Consider the following 16,433-nt stretch of genomic DNA (forward strand, 5'->3'; position numbering starts at 1 on the left):
GCACTGCTTGCAGATGACGTTCGACAACGACGGTGGCTAGTTGATCGTCGGTGGCTGCTTCTCAGCAAGACGATGTGGCGGGGCTCCACGTGAACGCTGGCGAGCACGACATAAAGACGAACGGCTTGGTTTGCGACCTAAATCACGGTGACGACGGCGATCTGCGGTGGACAGAGGTGAAGGCAGCAACGGTGGTCGACGGAGTGGCGGCGGCAGCATATGGGAGCTAGGGTTTTGTGGGTGTGATGAAGAAGATGAAATTAATGGGGCACGTCCAATGAGGGTCTATTTTATAATAATAATAACATTATTATTATTCATTTTCCTTTTTCAAATAGAACAAATCTTTTCTCTCTCCTCATTTAAAATTCACAAAGTCTCCCTTATTACTCAACAACCCCTTCAATCACACCAACCTTTCACTAATTAATAAAATATCAAAATCAACATTTAATAAATAATAACTATATTTTTCATTATATAATTATTATTTTAAATTTATTTCTATCTCTCCACTAAATTTCTTTCTCCAAAATAAACATCCTTTCCAAATTATATTACCCACACAATATAGTTATTTTAACTTCAATTAATAATTAATACAATCGATATAATTAATCTTCACTAATTTAACCAACCAAACCAAATGTAAATTCCAACTTAACAACAATTAGATATTTTTCAAATATCCAATAGAATCAAATCTCCATAAAGTAAAATCTTCAACATTTAAATAACACTCAAAATTTCAAAACTACACTTAAGATAATAAAATTAAATTCCTCAAATTTTGGGGCGTTACATTTCTACTTCCTTATATGAGTACTTTATACATTGATTTTTTAAGTGCTTTCATAATGTGCTTGTTCTACATGAGGCAATATCACAACGATACTTTTTATCACAATAATTGCATGTGCACCTATAACTATTCTCTTCCAACTTTGCGAAGTGATCCCAACAGTGGAAGTAGTCTTCTTAATAACTCTAGCTCTCTTCTTATCGGATAGTGGTGGTATACTTGAACTCACAGTTTTCATTCCATTATTAGTGGAAGGAGCAAGACTAGGACTAGGATTAGGGCTAGTTTCACTATGTTGTCCAGTACTTGTCTCCATGGTCTAAAAGAGTATAAAAACGAAAGTCATATCACCCACACAACAGTAAAATGTAAACAGCAACCAACAATGAAATCTTAAAAATAAATTAATTTTCAAGTTCTGCAACCCAAAAAGGAAAAATAATATACATAGCCCATCAAAATATAGTTGTAGATTTCAAGATCTGTTATACTATAATCTCCATAGTCCATCAAAATAAACATCCACAGCGTTGAAAATTAAAGTTTAATTTTTGCAATAAACAATAATCGGTGCTCATACAATAATTACAAATTTTAAGATCTTATAGTTTATATAAAATTCTCCTTTTGAATATATTCCTAAAATATATTTAATAATTAACAATAATTAGTAACAACTAGAAAATATTCAATTCATAACTATTGTTTTATCAAAAAAATTTGTATTAAGGTTTGATTAGTAAGTGAAACAAAGATTATGATTCAGGAAAGCAAATGGGTAACTAGCAGTTTAGTTAAATACAAAGAAAAAACAGCCTAAATAATTTTAGGGTAGAACTTGTTAGCCACCGGAAGGAGAATTGCAGGAAGACTGAGAGCTAAGAGGGATGGCCTTCGAAAGGAGAACCGGAGAGAGACAGCTAAGAGGGAGATGATGCAATGTGAAATGAAGGGGCGATAAAGAAGGAGACGGTGCAATGAAGAGAGAGAAAACACGATGAAGAAGGAGACAGCACGATGAAGAGAAGAGGGAAAGGACTAAGAACAACAATAAAGAGAAGAGGGAGATGAGTCAGACGATTGAAAACTTGATAAGTGAAAAGATAAAGAGATTGAGAAGAGGGAGACGAACGGCTGAGAAGAGATGTGTGAACAAGCAATAAAGAGAAAGAGATTGAGAATAGGATTGTCTGACTTAATGTTTTATTTTAAGTTTTATTAAATAATATATATATATATATATATTAATTCGGGTTCGGATGGATTGACTCGAATTTTTCAACAACCCAAGACCTAACCCAACCCGAAAAAATCAAAATTTTCAACTCAACTCAACTCAACCCACATTTTAAACTAACATAACCAACCCATATAATATGGGTTAGGTAGTTCGTGTTGTCGGGTTATTCGGGTTATTCTTACACTATTACTTATAGAGAAAAATATCTCTTCTTTATATCTTGGCATTTTGGTTTTCAGTGTTTCACACAATGTCTAGTTTTACCTCTCCTTTTTCCTCATACGGTACTATTTGTGTTCCATGTGGTCTTGTTAGGTCATAATTTTCATCTCCTGGAAACACCAATGCTAGAGAAGGATAATCAATGGGGCAGTCATCATATCTCTCTTTATAATCTGAAGATCATACTTGCTCATGTTTTCATCCTGTATGATATATACCATTTATATATTAGATACTTTCATATAATAAGTATTGTATAAGTTTTATCAAGAGTGACAAAATAGCATATATAGTTCACCTGTGCATCATCTATTACAATGGGATCATCTTTGTTTGACTTTCTTGACCTAGAACTTGAGCCAAGCACTCTTTTGCTTCTATGAACCCTACTTTCAACTGCATATAAACATGTTGTTATCATATAGACATATAGTACCAATATCACTACATAAGTACATGGACTTTATCAGTAAAACATTAATATAATTCCTGGAATGTTAACATTAACATTGCATATACCCTAATTTGTTAACATTAACATAGATAAAACGACATGCATGTTGATTTAACAGTAAACAGAAATTCTCCCCAACAATTTTTCAGTTCACGAAGCACATAGTTCTTACCGATACGATATTGTGCAGCCGAAATATACAATTTCTACTCATCCGTTTCAAAAGAAACCCTAATTTGTCCACAGACACACTAAAGTTAGAGAAGAGGTTTGATTTCGGTATCAGAACATTCAAATTTCTTCGATATACAAAATAATATACTCTGACAAATTTTGTATATAACCATAAACGACCCTTACTTACAGAACTCTTCGCCAAAGCTTATTTGCTTTAGCCTTTCGTCGAAACTTGTCTGCTCTAGCCGGTAGATTTACACAGAAGATGGAAGAAGGATGTTCCCAGTAGATTTTCGAATGAAGAAGACCACTATTTGGAATGTTCTAAAAAAAGGGAAGTCTTCCCAAAATTTGAAAAAAAAAAAGTGGTTCCCACGTTTGGGCATTTGAGCTAAACATTTGTCTAAAATTGTAACCCATTAGGACATTTATGAAAAATATGGCAACATAAGGTCCAACATGTAAATAGAGGCCTTTATTTAGACTCTTTTAGTTAAAACCCCTTAAACTAACTATTTGGGCCTTATTTAATATTTTAACTAAATTAAACATATTTTTAAACTCACTTTAACCTAAATAATAATATCAAATTGACCAAATTATTTTTTTCAATCTCGTGAAGAAAACGAGTGATGTTATCGAGATTGACTAATTTATGTCTTCAATTTCATTTTGGGACACATGTCAACCATTAATTGATTCAAACTTTGATGATTTGTAATTTCGGCAGTAATTTGAAAAAACATAACAATTTATGATTAATCCAAAATCTTTCGAATAAAAACACAAATGTGTACACGTATGCACGCACATTTCCATTGAGACACGATGCACTCACACACACATATATATTCATTAAAACAAAAATGCATACACACACATATTTTCATCGAGACAAGATGGGGAAATCTGTCTCTGTTTAGTTAGTCAACGAGGTCTCTCCCCCATCGTCCATCCCCACTCAATCCAAGATTCATCCCCTCTCTTGGGACAGGTTCCCACAGGTCGCAAGGTAAATGGACACCTTAAGTCAAGTGGAAGGAGAGGCAAGAGGAAATCTAACAAATAATAAAAAGTCAAATGAGAGCAAGGGATTGTGTAAATTAAAAAAAATCATAAATATAACAAACCACTAGAATATTTACGACCCGTGTAACAAAGCTCATAAAGTTAGTCATTTTTTAAATATTTCAAGTTTGCCTTTCCATCTTTCTTCTTCTCTTCGTTGCAATTTCTTTCTTTTCCTCTTCGCTGCAAGTTCTTTCCATTGTTTCTTTTTTTTTTTTTCAAACTATTATTTGGTTGTTCAAGATTTGGCTACCCAAATCTAAACGATCGTGTGTATAAAGAATCTTGAAAAAAAATTGTTTAGATTGGGATAGCCAAATCTAAACGATTATAAAAAAAGATGATCGTGTAGACAAATCTAAATAGCAAAAGAATTAAAAAAAAACGTTTAGCCAAATCTAAATGATTATATAGCAAAAGAATCTTGAAAAAATAAACGATCGCGTAAACAAATCTAAATGATTGTGTAACAAAAGAATCTTGAAAAAATTCGGATAGTCAAATCTAAAATATTGTCTACCAAATTTTGAAAAAAAAATCGTTTACATGGTCAAATCTAAACGATCGTGTAACCAAATCTAAACCCAAATCTAAACGATCAAATCTAAACGATAGTGTAACCAAATCTAAACGATCGTATAGCCAAATTAAGCAATAGAATTAAGCAATAGAATTTAAACGATCGTATAGCCAAATTAAGCAATAGAATTAAGCAATAGAATTTAAACGATCGTATAGCCAAATTAAGCAATAGAATTAAAAAAATAAATCATTTAGATTTGGAGTCAAATCTAAACGATCGTGTATCAGACCTTAGCCAAATCTAAATGATCGTATATTTGACCAAATATATTACACGCGTTGTTGACGATATGATTGACAAAACATTTTTGGTATGTTTTACCGTGGGTTAGGGAACTTTTTCCGTTTTCAAAATTATTCTATACAGTATAAATATTTTGTCACTCTGTTATATTTTTTAAAAGACCCGAAAAAAAAATATATGGTATGAGTCATATAATCTAATAATAAGAACACCTATCTTGTAATGAATTAGACAGGATTCAATATAATAAAAGATGTCAAGATTCACAATTGATTCCTTATGTAAACATCCCAAACATAAACCAAGAGAGGCCCACTTTTTTAAGTTTCCTAGATATTTGTAGGTAGGTAAAAGCTCCTTTATACTTCTGTTATAATTTTAAAATTAATGATATCATCTCATCTCAAAACAATGTTCTCAACTGTTTAGGTGAACCAAAAATGAAAACTTTTCATCAAATGTTCGAGAAGATTTTAAATGTAACGAGGTCATACCAATATTATCAAAATCAATATGAAAAGAATACCGATAAACATGTATTTTATCTAGTAAATCGTGAAGTTCCATTACTTCCCGTTCATTCATTTTTCTTCCCAAATTTAGTATTTATCATCGACTTCACCAGAGCCTTATGCAAACGAAATAGTGAGTTACCACTCAGATCATTGTTTTCACTCATTTTACATACAGCTACAACTAAGTAATGGCTACCTAATTTCTTCTTTTATGACCGATGAATACTATATGAACCTGTTTTAAAAACAAAATGGTGTAAACCAATATGAGAGAAAGTTTTTATGAGAATAATGTGCAATTTGATAATGAAAAAGAGCTTGGTGTTGCTTATTCTTCTTGTAGTTCTTCAGAGCAAAGTTGACTGAAAACTGGGAGTCTCTTTTTAGTCCTCTCAGTGGTGGAACCATAAAGAACCTCATGGATGTGTTGGTTTACATCTTCTCTTTTTGTCGACTCTGTTCCGGGGACAACAATTTTTATGCCATCATCTTCAGGCGACCAATCTTTGATCCCATCATCTTCAGGCGACCAATCGATGATAGAAATGGTCGAAATAAGGGTAGGGTTAGTGTTCGTTTGCCGTTTTAATGTCGAGGATGTTGGAGTAAGACCTTCTCTTTTGCTTAGTTCAGTTTTGGTGATTGTATCTACCAAGTTTGAGTTTGATTGCGTTGTGGTTGTCGCAGATATTCCTGATAGTGAATGATTGTTGCGGAACTTGGAACCATACGTTTCGCTGAACTGTAGTGGCGAAGAATATGCAAATCTAAAAGTGTCTTTTATCCGAACAAAACCTGTAGTGTATTTAATTTATTAGATGTCAATGGTACCTTAGTCTTGGTTCTAACTGGTAAACGACCTGGCCGAAGGTCCTCCTTTCCATGCGCAAACTGCAAACAGAAAATACAATTCATAAAAATTATATCAATTACCGTATAATATTAGCAAATCAAAGATATTTCCCGTTAATTTATTTCAACATGTATGGTTGAAAATATTATTAGGGAAGTTTAAAGCATGCTGTGATCTGTGATTAACAATTTAACCTATAATATCTAAGTTTTTGAGTTTAATTATAGTTTTATATGGTGTTAAAATAGCTATGAGGTTCTCGAATCAAACTTTTTCCAGTATATATACACCATAACAAATACAAGACAATAACATAAAAATTTAAAAAGGGCCCCAAACTTTTCGGTGAATGATAAGTAACTAAACAAAATATTCAATTAACTACACTTTAGAGAGATAGAGAGCTTTTGGTCCTATTCTTGGAAAAAAAATCAGCCAATCTAATTACTTGAAAGTATTAAATAGGAGGAAGATCCAATCCCAAGTCCCTATCCCCCAAAATTTTAATTATATACCCAAGAAATTGAATAACATATCCATTATTAGAAATCAAGAGCACATGATGTCGGTGATCCATAGATACTGGAATCCAACCAATGGAAAGGGAATGTTGGGCATCCAAAAGTATATGCTTAATCCAACTTTTGAAAAAGGTATAGGTTCATTTATCTGCTAACCTAATAACTTGTGATAACACATAAGTGCATCAAATTTTGCAGCCACCCTACTGTTTCACTCTATATATCAACACATTAGAACTGAGCTCATTATCTGAGACCAAATTTTAAACAAAATTCGGAGTGGGATATGCATAAAAATTAATTCAGTCTACCCACATGAACAAGAATAAATGGAAAATTAACCAACATTACATAATTTCACCAATTAAACTCGAACACGAACGACTAATCTTTAATCATACCATTCCTTAAAATAGTAAATATTTTTTTTATCCATTTGTCTTATATTAGCAATCAAATCTCAAGGCAGAGGTAAGGTGTCCTTTAGGTAATAAACAAAAGGCCAATAAATTTGCAGAGACAATAATTCAGATCAAATCAATACGGTTGGGACAAAATAACTAACCTGGCATTTGTTGCCAAAGCGGCAGCTACCAGAATCCTCCCAGTAGCGGCAAATGTCCGATCTGTATTGATTTTTCCCCCCTCCACCACTTCCAGAATCTAATGGAGACCTCACTATCTTTGCTTCCCCATGAATTGAACTGATCAAAATCCCATCCATTACTATCACTTCTTCATCGACCTTCATGGGAGTTCCATAAATTTGTGGAGACTTTACAGGTGGTGTTTCCAAATTCTCAATCGCCGAAAGTGGTGATAATGACAACCCTGCTCCCCGAGAACCAAAGCTATTGCTTCCAGAAGTGCTGCTAGCATAGTGATTCATAATATTGTAACAATCGACGATTGTCGGACTTTTACAGTTAGTTTCCTGGTGATAGTGTCTGGTTCCCCCAATTACCAAGTGATTGTCCATTTGAATGTTCATAGGCCGAATTGAAGCATTTAGGCCTTTGATAATGGACGTTCTGGAGCTTCTCTTGCTTTGACGATCTTCCATGACTCAGGAAAAGAACCTGAAATCTCCAAGTCAAAATGATAAACTTAATAATAACAATGGATGCACAGAGAAGATCAATCAGAATTTAGATGTTTTCATCGGCTATATGGTATTAATTTCTAGGTTGATCTCCCTAGCACAAAATAGACATTACTGATTGTAGCAAATCCTGACCCAGAACTCTCCATGTAAATTGGTGAATTAAGTAGATAAAGAACGATGAATGCAAACAAAAGATTGAGATGCTAAAGTGGAGAAGAGACATGCAACCAGAATGTAAAGTGGGTTCAAGGATCTACAACAACAACCAGAATGTGAAGTGTATTACTATAGCTTATAAACCATTATTCATGAACAGAAAGCAGAAACTAAACTCCTTCAAAGTTCCCATCTCTCATTCACATTAAACTATATCGACCAGATGAAAAGTGTCTAAACCAAAAAGATATATATATATATATATATATATATATACATAATGTCCATGAATGTCTGGACCAACTAACGCACCCGTCGACTAATCTCACAAGTCAATCAGCCTGATCCTACAACATTTGAGTGTCAAGAAAACTCATCGAATATTAATTCCTAGGTAGGTGCTACCGTGGATTGAAACCATACAGAAACTAAACCCTTTCATGTTCCCATCTCTCCCTCACACTAAACTATATTGACCAGATGAAAAGTGTCTAAACCATAAAGATTAAATCCAACCTTATGAATAAATACTAATTACTTGCCACAAAGACTTTGCAATACGAAATACATAACTGTCGAGCCACTCCAAGACTGTACACAGAATCTCAAATCTTGATCCAAACCATACTGATAATGTTCAAGACTAAAATTATATACCTAAATTTATTATATACTCATAGTCATTGACCCTAATCTGAGTATAGTAGGAAGTACATAACCCAAACGTACCAAAATCACATCAAATATACAACATCAATCCAAAAACAAAAAGAAACAAAAAAAAAAGAGAGACCATCTAATTTCCCAGACAATAATCCACGAATAATTTTATTAACCTTGAGCTTCAATGTAGAATGCAAATGCTTTATCCTTTTCTAGTCTTTCAGCTTCTCCTCTACCTGTAAAGAGTACTGGTATGAATTACTAGATATGCTACAATTAAAACCTTAAAAAATTACAACTAGAAAACAAAAACAAGGTCGAACTCGTAGATTTTTAACAAAAAAAAGACTAAAATTTAATATTAAGAGAAAGCTTAAGCCAATCAGAAAAGTAACCATCAACGATTCTAAGAAACTAGAAATTAGTTTTATGAACCATCGGAGGAGCAAACAAACCTTAGTCCAGAGACACTAAACCTCGTGAAGACTAATGAGTGAAGCCAAAAGCCTGCAGTGATTTAATGTGCAAATGTAAGCATCATGGTACAAATTCAAAATGACATTGTACAAGCTACAATCTACAAAATTTATAGAACAATTGTTAAATAAGATTACACGTTAAAAAAGTTAAAAGTTAGAAACTAAAATCAATCAAGTGGAAAATAGATGGTTGAAATGCTGTGGTTACAAAAAGATAACATAATCTCCATATATTTAATAAAAAAACAATGTGTCCATCCTATTTATAACCAAATAGGTTCACTAATCACAGAAAACCTCATTTTTGGCTTAAATAAAGAAGGAATGACAAATCTTATGAGGAAAAAAAAAACAGAGAAAAAAGAAGAACACGTGCAGGGGCTATGATCAAAGTTGAATAATTTTCCACTTCACCAAACTATTGGAGCAAAGATTGTTAAAAGTTCAAATAATGGAGCCACTCCAGTAAATCAGAAATTTGATAAATCATCCTTTGATCAATAGATTTAAGTTACAAGTAGTGTACACACCAGCCAAAGGTATTGTTCTACACTATCTATTGGCCTAAAAATTTTACAAAATAACAAGGCTAATTTGCGTTAAACGAGAAAAGCATATGAAGAAACAAGAATCAATATTATAAAGTATTGAGAGTTCATGACAACAAGTTTCAGGTAGAGAAGGCAGCGATACTGCGCAAATTTGTATACATGCGGTCTATTTTGAGAAACAAAAAAACATATTTATTTTATAATATTTTCAACGCAGTAGTTGTTCATGCTCCATATAGAAAAAAGTAACTTCAACTCATTACATTCTCAAGTTAAAAGTAGCATAGCTTTTCAATCAAGAGACTAAAACAACTGAGCTTTTTTCCTCCGTAGTTCTTCTAGTCCAAATATCTTCCTATTTATTTCATTGTGTAATTTACTCAAACAGTAGGAAGACATAGGCAATAAAGAAGATTAAACGAACCTATTGAAGGAGGATTAAAACAAGGAAATGAAGAAAGAAAAATGAAGATTGTATTCTCACCGATATGGAACGACATTTCGACAGAGGCAGAGCTGCGATAAGAGATGTAATAGAAGGCTTGAAGAAAGATGGAGAGGTAGCTTATAAAGAACAAGCGACAAACTTTGTTCAATTGAAATTTAGAAGCAAAATAGATCATGATTTAAGAGGGGCTGGTATACAACATAGAAAGTAGGAATGAAACAGGAAAAGCGAGAGGATGAAAACAAGAGTAATTACCTCTTAATTGGAACAGATTGTTGAGCATGGTGGTGAGGATGTCGACAACTAGTTCTTGAACACTTGGAAGCAACAGATTGTATGGAGTTCACGATTGAATCCACCAATGAGAGACTCCGATTGGAAAAGAGAAACTAAGAGTTACATTCTTCTGAAAATGAAAATGATAATGAATCCATGAATTCATGAATTCGGAGTTGGGGGAGCGGAGTAGGAAGAGGAACAACGTTTTACTGAACAATCACATTTCAAAACCGGATTAATGATATATATAATTATCAAAATGGGACAACCAAAATTCAATTTTTTGTTATTAATTAAAATAATAAAATATACTCGTTTATTCGAACTTTTGAATTTGTCTAAAGTTGAAAGGTGTCTACAAAATATTCAATTTTTCATTTTCAACTTTGAAAATGAAACAAATGTGTTTTGTGTTTAAAGATTTTCCACATAGGGATGTCCATTTAACTCGGGGGTTGGGGCCCAGTAGAGACCTACCCCAAACGAGGCGAGAGATGCTTGAATACACGGAGAATGGGGAGGGAGTGGGGATTATTTTTCTCCATTTACATTCCCCGATCCCTCGCTCCATCCTGAAAAGTATATATATATATATATATCAAATCTCAAATACATGAAAGCTGATCTCCGTGAAATCCTCGCGGAGGAGTCTCCACCCCGTTCCTCGTGGTGGGAAATGGTGTAGGGGGGCGGGAAGTGGCACCCTCATCCTCGCTCGTGGACATCTCTACTTCCGTATTGAAAAAGCTGGTTGATCTGGTAGTGGACAGAATATCAACCATGATGTTATAAGAATATATACAACAAGAGGGCGATTATGAAAGTAAGGAGAAAAATAATAACAAACAATTGATAACCCACGTGTAAGAGGTAGTGCACCTAGTAGAATGAAACATCACTATATAAAAAGTTTAACAATTATGACAGACTCCATCTTCAGCGACTTCTGTCTAGCTTGCTCTTCAACGTTTCAACTTAGGTTCCCCCTACGTTTGAGCTCCTCTTTATGTTTCTTCAAGCTTTATATGAGATCTCCTCAATATATTATGCTTAAGCTCCTCTAAGAGTGAAATCCCCTCACATTCACAATATTTAGGCTCCCTTTAAAACCATATCAACATCAAACTCCTCCCAAGTTCTACGATGGCTATCAAACCAAATGTCTCAGTGACAAGCACAAAGATTTTTACTATCAATACATGAAGGTTGAGGTTGAGGATTAGACAAACTCTAAGCTCAAACCATTTAATATGTTACCGATATATAATTAACACATATTATCAAATATGGTATCAAAGCCCATTAAACCCAACACAGGTATTCGATCCAAGATTGATGAACTCAAAGAAGCACCATCTCGAGCGGATATGTTGAGATGTTGAGAGCCCCACATTGAAAAAATCAAGAGACTCAAATTGCCAATTGATTTTGAGATGTAACCTCATATTATCAAATATGGAATTAAAGTAAGTAGTCCAAGAAGATTTTTATGTTCAAGTGCCTTTATTATTGTTTTCTTCCCAATTAAACTTGATTTAACTTACGTTGCTCAAATTTTGTTTTTAATAAAATCAACTAATAACATTCGTAAATATAATTTTGAATTATTAAATCCAATTACACTGTAAACTTCTAACTTTATATTTAGTTGGTTAGGAAATATTTAAGAATATTAGTTAAGTTGAACCCTTATTCAACGCAAATTTAGAGGTTAAATAATTTGTTCAACGTAAAATTTAGACTTAAAAAACTTTTCAAGAATTGAAGAACATATTTACATAAAATTGAATATTCAAAACTAAACACTTTTCTTTTAAAGTTTGGACTAAAATTAAATAAATTTCAAATGGAATGCAAATTTTCAAAATCTCCCTTCCAAAAATGTTAGGTATTTTTAAAAATGCACTCTAAATCCAAGTACTTTTCAATATATTTTATACTTGTTCTCGTGATAGTAAATTTTCATCGATGTGTAAATATATATTTCTAAATTTTGATAGGTTGGATATCAATATGAGGGGTAAAGTTATATCATGAAAAATCCAAAAAAAAAAATAAGCATTAGAATACCACTAATATAATATAAATAATAAATATGTTAGCTTGCTTAAAAGTGTTCATTTTGTTGTAAAAATATGGCACAATGGAAACTCGAATATATAATATAAATAAAACAAATATTATAAACAAGTTAAATTAAAATTTTTTAAAAAATTATAAATTACGAAAATAAGAATTTCCTCAAAAATTAATTTCTCTAAAATTCACCGCTTTCTCCGAAATTAATAAAATTCTCAAAGACGTGTATTTATTTTCTAAAATTTACAAATGACCGCTTATTTACTAATTAAATATTTTGTTCTTCAAATTTTTTCTAACATATATCTATTGAAACTGATTGTATCAATATTTCCATCAAAATCTACTGTAAAATTTAGACATCCAAAGATTTTATTGATATCCATATTTGAATTATTGGCAATCCTTCCTAACCTTTATATATATATATATATATATATATATATATATATATATATAGTGTTATTGTATGTTTCTATGGTCAATTCGGACTTATGCTAATTAGGGCTGTAATGGCTTCTTTTTAGTAAAATAGGACGCTCTTCCTTTGTATCATAAAAAATTTCATTCACATTCGTTAAAGAATAACGTATTCTTAAATTAAATGTGTACTGGTTTGCCAGTATTACATCGAAGCACCAGTGGTCTAGTGGTAGAATAGTACCCTGCCACGGTACAGACCCGGGTTCGATTCCCGGCTGGTGCATTCTTTTTCTTTCCTCTCTTTCTACTTTCCTTCTAATGTTATTTTCGTATATCAATTTTAATTTTTAGACTCATAATATCAATCTATGGTCCTAAATATTAGATGGTATCCATCTAAATTCAACTAATAATTGCATCTATTTAAAATTAACTAAAAAACAAATTATGATTTTCTTATTGTTTATTATAAATCTATCGATTTAAATACTCAATTATGTTTTATTTGGATATCTAGATAGAAGCTTTTATAACATAAATTTGTTTTATGGAATTTCTTTTAAAAAAGAAAAAGATAAATTATTTAAACTCTATGAGAAAAAGTTATTAAAAACAAAATTAATTATATTTTATGAAGTTAAGTATATTGTTATTAGGAAAACTTACGTGCATATAATAAAGTACTAAACTATTTAACCCGTGTAATAAAACATATAAAATTTATCCATTTTTTAAATATTCTAAGCTTGCCCTCCCATGTTTCTTCTCTTTCTCGATGAAATCGTCTTCTTCTTGCGATTTCTTTTATCGTCTTCCTCTGCGATTTCTTTCATCGTCTTCTTCTATGATTTCTTTGATCATTTTTCTTCTTTTTCTCTTCTTTTTTTTCCTGCATTTTCTTTCCATTATCTTTCTTATTTTTCAATTATTTTTTTACGTCGTTAAATCTTTTCATCGTCTTTCTTCTTTTCTCGCTGCGATTTCTTTCCATCGTATTTTTCTTTTCTTATTTTACAATTTCTTTCAATCGTCTTTCTTCTTTTTTTATTCTTTCTTACGTCGTCTAATATTTTCATCGTCTTTCTTCATTTCTGATTCTTTTTTACGTCATTTAATCTTTCCATCGTCTTTCTTCTTCTTCTTTTCACTCTGATTTCTTTCCACCGTCTTTCTTCTTTTCCTCTCTTTTTTTTATGTCGTTTAGATTTGGTTACCAAATCTTAACGACCGTGTACAAAAAAAATAGCAAATCTAAAAAATCGTGAATAAAAAAACTTGAAAAAAACTATTTAGATTAGAGTAGTCATTAAACGATCATGTAAAAAAAATAAATTATCGGTAGATAAATCTAAACGATCGTGTACCAAAAGAATTAAAAAAAATCGTTTAGCCAAATCTAAATGATTATGTAACTAAATTTAAACGTAATCAAATTAAACGATAGAATTGAAAAAATAAATTGTAGTCATATCTAAACAATTGTGTACCAAACCATAACCAAATCTAAACGATCGTGAATATATTACGACACGTTGTTGACGAAGCATTTTTTGTATTTTATATGATGGGCTTCTAGGCTTTTTTTTGTTTTTGTTTTTGGAATTGTTCAAAGTATAAATACTTTGTTGATTTTTTATATTTTTTAAAAAACCCCTGTTATTATTTATATTTGTTTTTTTTACCATTTTCTCTTTTTACTTAACTCCTATTTACTTTTAATGGATTAAATATATCCTTCTACTTTTAATGAATCTTAAAAGTAATCCACAATAATAATGTTTTCTTTTTCTAGCTTTTCCTATGTTGTCGATTATAAATTTAGAAGCATATATTTACGTGGCATTTTTTCTTGCATGAACATTATTATTATTTTCCCAATTTCGGTAAACAATTACAAGACTAACTTTATGATTTATGGAAAAAGTAACCTTATATTGATTTATATATATGAACTATACAAACTAGCACACATGGAAAATGATATTTCAACTAAACAATACCCATGTGTCATCTGTTAATGTTTATCAATAATATACGCTAATAATCTACTAATTTATCAATATCTATTTTAGATAAATGGTAATATTTTGTTTGATTTGTAAATATTTTGGTTAGTTTTATTAAATATGATAAGATGACATTTAATATATATAAGAAAAATGGTTAAAAAAACAAAATATTTAATAGATGTATATACTTCGTATAAAAATGAAATGCAATAAATTTTATTTTTGGATAGTGTTGTTCTTTATATCCAATTTTTCTTTTAAACTTTAGCCAAAATTCTCGTGAGACGACAAACGGTCATCATGATGACCCGGCCCTATTGGAATCACAAAAAGGTCTCCATTTCCTTCACTTTATCAACACAAATTGACATAATAAATAAAGAAAGGTTATCAGCTCTAATGTTCTTAATTACCACTAATTTACACATAAATTAAACCTTTTCGAAATTTTCAAACAGATAAGAGGTTAACTTTTTTCATTAAAAAAAAAAAAAAAAAACCCTAAATATGTTAGCTTTTGTTTAGAAAATATCCTTACATTTCTTTTATAAGTTTCAACTATTTACAAGAATTAGCACTTGAATGATGTGGCCTGTGATCCTAACGTCAATACTTGGATCAACACTCTATTTTTAAGGAAAACTTAGAAAATTTTACACATGTTCCACATCGACATATTTTAACAAAGAAAAGAAAAGAAAAGAAAAGAAAAGAAAAATAAGGTAAGACCTTTTTAAAAATTAAAGTTTCCAATATTAAAATTAAAATAGTATGAAAAATATTTACTGTTGCATGAACAAGAGCTAGCTTAGCTTGATTAACCTGAGGTTTGTGATTTGAATCATTGTTGTCCCCAAAGAAAAAGTTAGACATACAATCCAAAAAATGTAATAGGTAGTACTAATTTTCTTTTTCTTTTACATATTAATGAAATCAAATCTATGATAGAAGGAAAAGATATGGTAATTGATTTATATTATGTCTAAAATTGTAAAGAATTTCTATAGTTTCCAAACATTTATGAAAGAGCATTGAATATAAGATTTGAAACTTTTTAATGTGGTGTAGGAGTATTTTTGAGGAAGAGCAAAGTGTAGAGGTAATTTTGTGTACGGATTAAAAAAGCTCTAATAAAGTATCATCAGAGAATCAAATTAAGAACTAAAACAGTTGGAAAATAAAAAGAAAAAGGAAAAGGAAAAGGAAAAGAATGAACAAAAATATCATCAAATTACAAATTAATTGCTTAACCCAACGCATTACTGATTCCACTTCTGATCAGATTTTGTACCTGACTGAGATCGATCGATCCCCTTTCAATTGCAAACAGTGGAAAATCGGTTGAAACCTTTGGAAATATCGATCTCAATCAAGTTATCTTCCTCATTGATCTCTTCCAAAAGCTCAACAAATCCATGCTGTCTCAAAACAGAATCTGGTAACAAATTAGGCAAACACGTTTCAAGATTCCGAATCCCATTCGAGTTTGGAAGAAGAGGAATTTCAATCAAGCTATCGTCGTCGTCATCTTCGGAACTCGAATAATCCTCAGACAACGGAAGA

At 31.4% G+C, this 16,433-nt stretch overlaps 1 protein-coding gene across 11 annotated transcripts; it reads right to left on the reverse strand.

The window, feature by feature from the left end:
* Nucleotides 1-5,303: 5,303 nt before the first annotated feature.
* On the reverse strand, nucleotides 5,304-10,578 carry LOC103501245 (uncharacterized). Of its 11 annotated transcripts, none has more exons than XM_051081761.1 (7): nucleotides 10,336-10,566; nucleotides 10,117-10,148; nucleotides 9,058-9,109; nucleotides 8,776-8,838; nucleotides 7,244-7,764; nucleotides 6,136-6,195; nucleotides 5,304-6,046 (listed from the first exon to the last, which is right to left on the reverse strand). In XM_051081761.1, the coding sequence occupies exons 5-7, from the start codon at nucleotides 7,739-7,741 to the stop codon at nucleotides 5,633-5,635; spliced, it is 972 nt and encodes a 323-aa protein (XP_050937718.1). In that variant the 5' UTR covers nucleotides 7,742-7,764; nucleotides 8,776-8,838; nucleotides 9,058-9,109; nucleotides 10,117-10,148; nucleotides 10,336-10,566; the 3' UTR covers nucleotides 5,304-5,632. The 11 variants fall into 11 exon arrangements, 10 of the variants coding, with proteins under 10 accessions (XP_050937718.1, XP_050937720.1, XP_050937729.1 ...); XM_051081763.1 differs by having other exon boundaries at nucleotides 9,058-9,179; XM_051081772.1 differs by having other exon boundaries at nucleotides 10,117-10,196.
* Nucleotides 10,579-16,433: the final 5,855 nt, after the last annotated feature.

The sequence above is a fragment of the Cucumis melo genome, chromosome 1, assembly GCF_025177605.1.
Source record: "Cucumis melo cultivar AY chromosome 1, USDA_Cmelo_AY_1.0, whole genome shotgun sequence".
NCBI lineage: Eukaryota > Viridiplantae > Streptophyta > Magnoliopsida > Cucurbitales > Cucurbitaceae > Cucumis > Cucumis melo.

What these genes read in the sequence shown, in the direction of transcription:
- LOC103501245 (XM_051081775.1), bottom strand. Translation starts at nt 7,741, where the DNA reads ATGGAAGATCGTCAAAGCAAGAGAAGCTCCAGAACGTCCATTATCAAA. An exon ending in GCTTTGGCAACAAATGCCAG is followed by an intron (nt 6,196 to 7,243) that starts GTTAGTTATTTT and finishes TTCTGTTTGCAG; the next exon opens with TTTGCGCATGGAAAGGAGGA. An exon ending in CAGTTAGAACCAAGACTAAG is followed by an intron (nt 6,047 to 6,135) that starts GTACCATTGACA and finishes TCGCCACTACAG; the next exon opens with TTCAGCGAAACGTATGGTTC.